This window comes from Kryptolebias marmoratus, linkage group LG7 (genome assembly GCF_001649575.2).
Source record: "Kryptolebias marmoratus isolate JLee-2015 linkage group LG7, ASM164957v2, whole genome shotgun sequence".
Classification (NCBI taxonomy): Eukaryota; Metazoa; Chordata; class Actinopteri; order Cyprinodontiformes; family Rivulidae; genus Kryptolebias; species Kryptolebias marmoratus.
This window is the reverse complement of record NC_051436.1, coordinates 4,774,055-4,785,415: the sequence shown is the minus strand read 5'-3', so window position 1 is coordinate 4,785,415 and position 11,361 is coordinate 4,774,055. Positions and strand designations below refer to the sequence as shown.

At 40.9% G+C, this 11,361-nt stretch overlaps 1 protein-coding gene across 1 annotated transcript in view; it reads right to left on the bottom strand.

Annotated features, from left to right (window-relative positions):
• The window catches only part of dnah2 (dynein, axonemal, heavy chain 2), a 60,913-nt gene that overhangs the window by 5,348 nt on the left and 44,204 nt on the right, over positions 1-11,361 (bottom strand). Inside the window, exons 72-83 of the mRNA XM_025008497.2 lie at positions 10,985-11,129; positions 10,490-10,689; positions 10,212-10,338; positions 9,909-10,095; positions 8,997-9,145; positions 8,703-8,886; positions 8,395-8,585; positions 6,749-6,940; positions 6,198-6,382; positions 4,988-5,222; positions 2,618-2,769; positions 943-1,057 (exon numbers count right to left, since the gene is read on the bottom strand). Coding sequence (XP_024864265.2) covers positions 943-1,057; positions 2,618-2,769; positions 4,988-5,222; positions 6,198-6,382; positions 6,749-6,940; positions 8,395-8,585; positions 8,703-8,886; positions 8,997-9,145; positions 9,909-10,095; positions 10,212-10,338; positions 10,490-10,689; positions 10,985-11,129 — 2,062 coding nt within the window. The remainder of the gene's footprint in view (positions 1-942; positions 1,058-2,617; positions 2,770-4,987; positions 5,223-6,197; positions 6,383-6,748; positions 6,941-8,394; positions 8,586-8,702; positions 8,887-8,996; positions 9,146-9,908; positions 10,096-10,211; positions 10,339-10,489; positions 10,690-10,984; positions 11,130-11,361) is intronic.

Sequence of the window (11,361 nt, the reverse complement as noted above, 5' to 3'; positions counted from 1 at the left end):
GTGGGGGTGGGGGTGGGGGGGGGTACGCTCCACCTCACGGACAATCACAAATAAACACAAAGATATGAGCTCCGAGACGGATGCTTTTGTGCGCCGTCATTAGAATTAGAAACACGTTTGAATATAAACATGAACTCCTCTGACCCCTGCGCAGTGGACACACACACACACACACACACACACACTTTCATTTGTAGCCAGAATCAGTTGGAGCCCCTTGACCCGAGCTGACAGCCCCCTGCGTTCTTTCCCCGCTGTAAAGAGAAGGCCAGTGGTAATGAAGCCAGAATGGATGGTTCACAGCTGGAGTGCAGCCATCACTCCGTGTGTGTGTGTGTGTGTGTGTCCAGTCTCACTATACTGATCCTTATAGCGTTCTAGTTTGTGTCTGCTACTTTACTCTATAAAAATGAAAGGAATGCATATCGACAGCTGCATTTCACGGCAGCGTTTTAGACTAAGATCATCTTATTTGTGAGAAACGACGACGTTGTAGCCGTTTTGGTCAAACTTTTAAAATAACTTGATGCACAACCTCAGGATATCAGGAGATGTCACGCTCAGAACATGTGCTACTACAGCACAAAACGTTAGCCCAATATCTCTAAAAATGACTAAATTATAGCCCATTTTTGAATCTTCTTAGGTAAACAGGCGTGGTGGCCATCTTGAACTGGATTGGCTCCAAACATAAAATAGTTGAAACATTATTATCCACCGCTGCCTTTCAATGGTAGATAAAAATAAAAGAGTTCAAGCACATCACAGACTGAATAACAGAACCAATTGATCACATATAATCTGCATAAATGCACACGAGTCCTGAGAAATATAAAAACAGAGGACGCAGGCAGGTAAAGTGTGTCTGCGTTCTGGTTTTGTAGCTTTATAAAAAGACAGAACAGAGTCAAGCTTTTGTGGATGCCCTGCATGTGTCAGCACCTTCTCCCAGAGCGGCGGCACCCGAGCGTCGTACATGCAGTTGAAGGTCTCCTCCATGTTGGATGACATCACCACGAAGCCTTTGATCCCCTTCTCCAGCTCCACCAAGGACGTGCTGAAACACAAACACAGTGAGAGCAACGAGGAGCAACTCGTGTGCAGACCTTTCATTTCAGATGTTTGCTGCTCTGTTTATTCATCCACTGAAGTATAAAACAGACTCTATAAGTACCTGAAAAGAGATTTGTGCAGCTGTATTACAGTAAAGCAGCAGCATAGAGCTTTTGAAATGGGGTTTATTGGAAATGTCATGAATAAACATCATCTCACCTGTTGTAGATTGGAGAAATAGAACAGAATTTTAAATGATAATCTTAAAACTCCAGTCAAATATTTTGTTGTGATTTACATGAATGTTGTTTTATAAACCTTTCCGTCTGTCAGTTTTGCATAACGTGGTTATTCTGGCAACCATCCCAGCTGGAAGTGATTTAGGCTGCACTGGAAGTGCTACAGCTAGTTGCTGCTGCCCATTCTGCTTGCAGTGACCAAAGGTTTTTCTGTAAAACTAACAGAAGTGTAAAGGCGAACAAAATAGCGTTTGCTTGAAGTGGTTTGACATTCTAGAGATTAAAATTTTTTTTGGTTCTGCTCCCTTTAGCCGCTAGCTTTTCAGTTCGGTCAGAATTTAATTATTTTCTCCAAACTGAGAGCTGCCTACAACAGCTAAGATATTGTTTACTCTCAACTTTTTTCACATCTGAACTATCGCTTCAAACTTAACGGTTGCACGTTTTGTTTCGTCCCGTTTCCACGGTCCATCAACTCAGTCACCTTTTTGAAATAAAATGACTGCAATCATGTGTTAATTTTAACTTGTCCTGTAAATAATGCAAATGTGTACATAAACTACTTTAATCCTAAAGTTTTCCTTCAAGTTAAAATAATCATGACAAGAATAAACCAAGCTAAAGCTAACCTACATTGTTATTAAAATTTATGATTATTATTTATTTGTTACAGCAGTGACACAGAACTATTATTTATTTCATATTAAATGCCCGCTTTTTTGCAAGGAAGCTATTGCTTCTTTAATCCTTATTTGTTTTTCCACAATGCTGTGGCTCCTAAATGTCAAAAGATGATTAAAGATGATTAAAAAACAAAGTTTTATGGATAATTTTCCCCAGATAAGTAATATTGTTGTCTGTTGAACGATACAATCTGTGTATGTGGGGCAGTAACAATGTTATAAATAGAATATGACACAAACAAAAACTAAATATATATATATATATATATATATATATATATATGCTGTAATCCTCACATTTCTTATGATGTAAGAATAAAAGTAGATTTAAAAAGACTGTACTTGTAAGATCCAAGTCAGACAAAAAAAGAAAATATGTGATTTTCTCGCCATCTTATCTTGAAACTGCTGAAAAGCTGACGCAGAGAGAAAAGCAGTTTTATGTAAGCATCAACCTAAAGTGCGAATTATTTACAGGTGAGAAACTGGAGCATTTCTGCTGCGAATCTGCTAACTCTGATGTGTATTCCTACTTAACAGCGTGTCTCCCGTGTTTCAGTTTCTGCCGTTACATACAGAGATCCATCATCCACACAACAAATAAGGAGTCTGACAGAGAGACTAAAGGAAGTCAGCTCATACAAGATGGTTTCCAGGAGAGAGTTGTATCTCTGGATCTCCTGCAGCAGGACCACATTGAGAGGTGAAGGGTTGTCCTGGAGGAGGGTCCTGGTCCTCTCACAGTCAATCGGTGCTGGGATCTTACCGCGGACGTCTCCTAACAGCTCCAGGACCTGGAAAACCAGATGAGACAGGCTCACTAAAGCACAAACGCTCACTCCGACATGTTCCAAAGATAAACCATCAGGAGCCAGCGAACGGACGAGCAGATAAAAAGCACCTGGATGGTGACGTTTCATCCTCGTTGAGTCAACTTAAATAAAACTGCTTCTACTCGTCATTACGCTCAGGAAAAACTGTTTATGTCGCTTTAAAAATAACCAATATGTCTGAGATGAGCTGAGGGGGAACTCAATCTGAGCCCGAAAAGCGTCCTCTGAGGCCTGGCCTAATATTTTACAGCAGAGATTCCTAGATCTGTATCTTATTACACTGATGACTCTCAGCCAGAGTTATGTAACCATATACTGTAGATGTCTGAGCGCTGCTGGGAAAGAAAAAGGTCAAAAATGTCTGGCTTCATAAAACTAATTATTAACTGGTCTGCCACAGAAACGGAGAGCCGGGACAGTTTAAGGAAAACACACAAACCATGACGATTTTAAATATATGTTATTAAACTTTTCGCATCATGTTTAACTCGGAGGCTTGAAGAGAAAAAAAAGCAGAAAGCCTGGAGTTCATGTTCGAGCCACATCAGCCCCCGTCTGACTCCAAACGGACCGACTCCAGCGTGCCCTGCAGCACAGATGATGACGAATGCACGTGTGCCTAATTGTTTCAGCCGCAAAACTAATTGAGAACTCCTCCGCGCACAGATCCGCATCGCAGCGAGTCCGACTCAAACCAGTCTGACAGTCGGCACGCCTCGACACGAACTTTTGGAAATCTCATAATTGATTTTCCAGAACAGGAACACGTGTAATACAGAGATACTGTTGTGGTATAAAAACACATGTTGAAGGGTGGGGCAGCTTGTGAAGCAGGCATTCATACAAGGCACCGTGAAGAGGTGATTCATGTGTTTACCACCTCATATTAATGCTACAATTTCACTCAGTTTTCAAAACACATTCAAAACTGAATAAGACTCTATAAAATGTGATGTAGTGCTTGTTATAAACTACATTTCCTAAACTGAAATGCTTGATTTGAATAAACTTTAACCATTTTCAATTAGGATTTAAGTTCATTTGCACAAAAAAGGCACTCAGTGCGAAGTAAAAAAAAAAAAAGTCGAGTAATAAACAAAATCTGCACAAAATGTTTCTTCATATTGTTGATTAATGTGTCCTTAAATCAAAAAGTTGTAAGCAAAATTTGTGGTTTATTCTTAAAAGTTGTGTTACTCGTTATTTTTCTCATTTAGCAGCAGATTTACTCTTATTTCCACCTAAATGTCTTCTGGATTCTTCCCCAGATTTGTTTACCACAGACTGCAGCCAGCTTAATGCAGGTCAGTCACGTGACTCAAACTTCCAGGTGGTTTTCAGCGGATTCAGGCGAGTGCTTTGTTTACACTGAGCGCGTACCCTCATTTCAAAGGTGCATATTAATAAATTACCGGAGTAAACTCTATCAAACTGCACCATTTGATATCGTTCAGAATAAACTATTTATGTTTGATTTCATAGTTTGCAATGAGTACCTTTAAATACTACAATCCCGGGGGCTGAAGGATGATATTTAATGAAACTTTCAGAAAGTAACTATTGGATATAAATCTACAACGGATTACCTTTTGAAGGCAAGTCCACATTAGCCATCAGAAAAATGGCTATAACTCTTGTCAATTTTACAAATTCTGAGCTAAAATTTGACGCTTTACTAGCGGAGAGTCATTCTTAACACAAGGTCTGGGTGTGAAATTGTGCTTATTGTTATTTTCAGAGTTTAACCGAAACAGCTACGTCAAGATTTTAGTCTGAAACTGAGGCATGAAAGGCGTTGGGCGAAATGCATTCCTTCAAGAAATGGTTAATTTTAACAGTTTTAATTGAGGAGTTTGAGCTTATATTTGATGTACGCAAGACTTTAGCTGCTCTACAGCTGATTTTTCTCCTCCTCTTGTTGTAAACACTAGAAAAATAATTCTCCTTGATATTACACCTCTACAGAATATCAATGAACACCTTTACAACAATGGCGCTTTGCTATCACTAAGAAAAATCCAGCCTCGTATTAAAAAAACAAGTTTTCTAAATGTAACAAAGTTAGTCAGGGAGGCCACTGTACTTGTGTTTGTTACATAAACGTTCAAACAGACACATTAAAGATTTGTTTGTTCTGGAAAACGTAAAAGGAGTCCTGATCAATAACAAGCGCCCTCACCGTGTCCTCTCTGCTGGGCCTGGCCCCCGCCGCGGTGGCGCCGGTGACCTGCGGCTGCAGCAACAGCAGCGTGTCGAACAGCGTCCTGGTCTCGGCAATCTGGCTCGCGATGTCAGCGTTGGGGTGCTGGCCGAACACCTCCGGGTGCTCGGTGGACGGCAGCGTGTTGATATGATACTGGTATTCTGAGTGGAGGCCGTCATTGGGAATGTAATAGGTGGGTAAAACCGACAACCTAAAGGTAAGACACCGATATATTATCGCATTTAGAAACATTAAATACAGATAAATAAAAATACAAGAGCAAATATTTGCTTGCTGCTTCTGAATGCAGAATAAATCAAATCTTAAAACGCATTTATTCAGGTTAGCTTTTAATAATAACCAGCACTACATCTTTCTAATCCTGATTTCCTGATTTTGAATCTTTTGTTTGTTCTTATGACTCTTTGCTATGTTTTTGCTTTTCTTTTTGTCTGCTTTAATGGTTTCATGTCATGTTTTGTTTATTTCTGTATGTTTTTTTAACTGATTGAATACTATGAAGACTACATTGTGAGACAAATACTCTGTATGTACCATCTTTTTAAAGTCAAAAACACTTTTTAAGAGTATTTCTTTCCATCTGACACGAGAACCCATGACCCATTTTCTCTGTACAGATTTCCACAGAACCAAATACGGTTCAAGCGTAGACAAAAACAACTATTGTATCAAAAACGTCAAAAAAAAGCTCAAGTGTTGATGCACTGAGGACATCGAAATAATGGTTTTGTTGGGCTCAAATGCGATAAGTGCTCTTCAGTAGAGCTGACAATGTCCATCCCATAATTTATTTTGCCTGGAGGATTGCAAAGCTAAACGTCTATTCAGTAAATGTTTGCAGTGTCTTCTTGAATTTCCAGAGAGAAGTGAACAAAAATAAAACACAGCTCAGGTTTAGTGATCAGAGCTCGACACGTCTGCTTCTCTGGGTGCAATATTCAGCCTGTCCTCTTGGTGGCGCTAGCACTCTGTTACCAGCAAAGAGTTTCAGCAGTTTGCTTCCACCCTGAGAAAATGGCATCGCTTTTTAAATACTGATGTGCTTTGTTGTGCCACACAAAAAACCTAATCAGCCACATTATGAGCAGGAGGCATTCGAATTTAAACAGCATTTCTGAGCAGCAAATAAAACAAGGAGGTAAATTTATGCGTCACGGTGTTTTACTTGAAGCACTGCTGGTTTATGGCACCGTCACAGAAGTAGTCATTGATGTAGGTGGTCAGAAGGCGCCTGTCCCAGTCGTCTGTGACGTGGCCGCCATAGTTGACGCCGGCGATCAGGTACTTCAGAGCGTCCCAGGGGATCTCCTTGTATTTATCCAGGTACAGGCAGAGCAGATTCTCACTCACCTGAGGAGGCATCGAGAACGGGATCTTAAAACGGGATTTTAAGGAGACAAGTCAACAAAACAACAAGAAGATAAAGGGACACAAACAGCATTATTTTTGTCTGAAACAAAGCTGTGAAGAGAATAAAGTGAATTTTACTGTCATCATTTTTAATTCAGAACCCCAAATGTTTTTTAGGACACAAACTTTGCAGAAGAAAAATCTCAAGAAAAACTAATTTGAACACAAATTGCATCAACAGTTTTATCCCACACACAATGTAAAAAGTCTTTAACCAGTTGCCACCAAAATAAAGCACAAATAAAGGCTGATTTGACTCAAAGGGAGTTAAGAGCGTTTATGCTTCACTGCGTGACGAACCCTGACCTCAAAGTCCGAATCATTGAAGCCGTAGACGATGTTCCAGCCCATCTGCCGAAACTTCTTGCGCTCCAGCAGGATGCTGTGGAAGAAGCAGAGGGAGAAGAGCAGCTTCTTGTAGAGCGCGGGTCTGGAGCAGCGGCTGAACTGGGCTTCGGTCACCAGCTGGTACAGGCGCTTCATGTTGGCTTTCACTCCCTGAGAACAAACAGTTTGGGCGGCGGGGTAACGATGAGGCGGTACGAGGAAGTTACACAAAACACAAGTCATTTTTCAAGTCAACACAACAGAGTGTAAAGTTACTGTAATTTACCAAGTTTGGACTGTGGAGCAGTTTTATTTTCTGTAAGTTCCACAGGCTGCCCTGTGGGTCACAGTTCAAATGTGACTTTTTCTTGTTTTTAAACTTTACACTGAAGTCACCAGCTACATCCTACCTACATGAGAGCCTCACCACTAACACTAACAAGGATCATTTCCTTTTCTGTCTCTGCTTTTGGGAGGGTTACTCTGTTAAAAAGACGATTTATTTTTATTACTACTTTATTTTGAAATGAGGACATTTCATTTAAAGAGGGCGAAGTATGTAAGATGATTTATTTTTACATTTCAGTTAATGTGGTGAGGTACTTGGTCAGTTATTGACTAATGTTGATTAATACATATTGAATTGTACTGTGCCTTTAAGAAGAGTTGTTTCCTTCTTCTTCGTGGGTTTTTCTTTTGTGGTATATATGTTTTTACCAGAGTTTTGGGGCGGGAGTTCGGTAGATGGAGGACTGAATAAAACGTCCGTACAGCCACGCTATTCCCTCTCAGTGTGTTGCTCTTTCTCCACCCACGACCTCCTGTTTTACGGTAACACGTAGTCACCCCACATCTCAAGTGTTAAAATAGGTAAAAACAAATAAAATAAAACAAACAAAAAACAATTTCCTGTTGTACCAAAAGTGATCCCCAAACCATTTATAAAATTACAGCCGTCTGCTTTACAACACATCTTTTAAGGATAAACTCCGACCTATGACAGCAAAACAAACTTTTGTTTATGTTAGTTTATGAAAAGATACTCAATTATATACATAAATAGTTTATTTTATTATTTTTATAGTTGTTCTCTCAGTTTATAGGCCCATCTTTTCTGTGAAAGTTTAAAAAAATATATATTTACTGGTAACAAATTAACAAATTCTGTACATTATTTGACCAGCTTTGAATTCTCCAAGATTCATAAATTGCAACAAAATGATGAACTTGTATGCTCCAGACATTCTACCTTATGAACGATCTTTGTTGTTCTTGTGCATAGCGTTGTTAAAAATCCAATAAAAAAGTATAAGAAATGCAGTTATTTCACGTTCAGAGTGCGTCTAGTTTTTTCTTGGTGACATTATAAACCGTAAAGGTCCAGACAGGGTAAAAGGAAGCAAAAAGTGGACATTCTCTATTTTGTTAATATAGTCTATATGAAAAATACTCGACTCATCTTAGCAACTGAGGTTATTTTTATACTTTTAGTATTTAGAAAATGCAATAAGAGTCTGGAAACCTTTCTGTTTTTTTTGTACTTGGTTTCCAAACTTATCCAGACCTCAAAATTACAATTTATTTATTTTTCAAAGACTGCATTGTTTTCTGGAGAGCTTGTTCACCTTTGGTGGCTCGGTGGTCATCTTGATGCCCGCCTGCAGGATGGTAATGGGAAACTCGGGGTGTGGGGAAGAGCTGAGCCACAGTCGGAAGTTTTGGTGGGGCTTCTGCACCTGGAGCTGCTTAATGAGCTTATCCAGCTCAGGCATCCATGACAGAGAGAGGTGGCAGTTGGCGAGGAACACCCAGTGACCTGGACAGCGAAGGCTACTGTAAGTTGGGATTTTTCCTGACACAAAACGTCTCGTGTCGTCTTTCACTACGACTCAGCGACAGATCATACAAAGTAAGACTGCCGTTTGTTCCGCACCGTTCTTGACTCCCTCCTCTATCATGCGCTTGGCGATGGGCGCCTGTCCCTGGCCCAGAGAGAGAGCGTGGAAGTGTGCGCTCATGCCAGAGGCCTCTGCCAGCTGCAGCAGGGCTCCTGTGGGGTCCACTCCGGGAGACAGAACGAAGATCAGAGGAATCCAGCTGGTGGACTCATCCACGACCTGCGGAGGACATGGGCCAAAAACACTTTTTCTTCATATCTGAGTTGAAATCATGTAAGATCGGTGTCACTGAACATTTAAAACCACCGCTTGAAGCAGCTAAAACTCACCGCCTTCATGTTGAGGACGGGCGGCTCCACGAAGCGAATGCCGAGGTGCTTCACGATGAAGGAGGTGATGCAGAACGAAATGCGGTCTTGACGTAAGGAACGAACTATAAGCATCTTCTGGAGCTCATTGCAGTTAATCTCCCAATTAACTTGAAGAAAAAACAATAACTTCAGCGTTTATAAACCTAAATCATAACGAAACAAGAGTTTAATAATAAAAATAAAATGAAACATGCAGGAGTGAACTCAAATCCAGAAGTTTTATTACTCTCTGCCATGAAATAAAAGGGATAAAGTAATCATCCTAGTCTGCGTGTGCATTAGTTTGCCTGTCTGTTAGCAAAATATCTCATGAACCACTGGACAGATTGTATTGAAAGCCACAGAACGTGATCAGTGAATGTTCATCTAAAACTAACTTTTAGAGTCAACTAGATCCAATATGGCCGCCACAAATTATCTGCCTTAGCAAACACAAAAATGATTAAAACTCAGTCACTTTTTCAGACATTGAACTAAAGTTTGGTGTGGTAGTAGCTGAGAGTCAAGATGTTGATTTCATATGAGGCTCTGGCCTGAAAGATGGTGGATGATGCACATTCCTTCAAGGAATGCTCGTTAAATTAAATCAGAAATGAAGAAATTCTAAAAGTTTAACGTCTGCCATTCCAGCTGGCTTTGAAATGAGATTTAGGCCTAAAATGATGGAATCAAAATACATCAAAAATGAAAATGTTCAAAAGACACGCATTGAGTTAAAACTGGGATAAAATAAAGAATCACTGTGCTTGTTTCACTGTTTCAGCATTTTCCTGTTTCGGGGTTGTACGTGTTGAATCTCCAGTTTTAATATTTTTTTTTTTAAAAGGGAGGAATTTCCTGCCGGCGGCCCCTCCTCTAACACATACAGACCTGGCAGCGGGGCGTTCTCTGGCTCAGAGTTGGTAAACCAGAGGTGCCAGTTTCGAGGATACTGCTCGAAGGACGCCATGATGCCGTGAAAGTTGGGCAGCTTCTCCAGCTCCGTGATCTCGTCCCAGCTGGAGTCCGACAACCAGCTGGCACATGGGTTATCCATCCGATCATCTTTATCGAGAACCTTAAAAAAGAAAAAAAAGAACCACAAGTTAGACTTTGCACGCCCGTTAATACAAAATCAGCTGTGTTGCTGTGGCAGCAGGAAGTAAAATGTTTGCGGATGTTCTGTGTTCTCACGATTCCTCCTCGAAGTAAGAAGGTGTACTCGTTCTCGTTGAGTTTTCCAGCCACCTCCAGGATCTTGGCACACATCTGGAAGCTGAAAAGAAGCTTGTGAGCCTCAAACAGACCCTGACACGTGTACCTGTCACGCCAGAGAAAGACAAAACACAGGTAAAGTCTTACGTTGGTCTACAGATGCGAACAAATCATGTCTACAGCTCATTGTTCTTATTCGCCAGGATCAGAAATGGCCTATGATTCCATTCAGACAGATTATTTATTATTTTGCTGACCTGTACACGGCATATGTGTGGTAGTTGTTAAGGTTGGTGATCCGTTCCTCCAGGTTCTGGCTGTGTTCGCTCTTCACTATGCTGAGGATGAACAGGGTAATGTAGGCATCCAGGGAGAACTGGTACATGGGGTCAATCAGGCTCATGTCGTTCAGAATGAAGAAGAGAATGGAGGCTCTCTGGGCACACGGGCGATAGGCCTGTCAGGAGGACAGAATACTGTGACACTCAAGTCTAAGGCTGTTCTTCTCAACTCTGAATGAGAAAATGATGGCAAAATCTCCATAACAATGAAGCCTACAAATAATGAATGAGTTTTAATTAAAGCTGGCACCAGGCAGCAGCTTCTCTTAGTGTGCCAAGCTCAAGAACCATTTCAAATTTAGAGGTGTCTTGGTAAACAGTATGACTGGCCAGGGTATGACATTTCAGGTTACATACTCAAAATGAGAAAATAATCTCCCCTGCTCTTATCGCTCCGTTCCCACTCCTGACCTCTCTCGCCGAGTCGATCTTCAGCTCGGTCTGCTCGCTGCTCTCCAGCTGCTCGGAAACTTTATTAGCCGTCTCCTTGGAGGTCTGCAGGGTGTTCACCAGCTGCACATCATCCAGCAGCGAGCCGCTCGCCTCGTTCAGCAGCCTGGTTGAACAGACAGACACGTACAGCATGAAGCAACGGCTTGGATAAATCTAAAATTAAGCTATACAAATAATAATAAAACCGCACTGAAAGGAACATTTTGCAACTAATTAGGTTTATTGGCGACAGGTGGGTAGAAAAAGAGAATTTTAGAGGTTCGGTCAGAGGTTCACCGGTCTTTAAAAAAACTACCTCTAAAAACAGTGGAACAATTTCAGAATTATGTTCAACG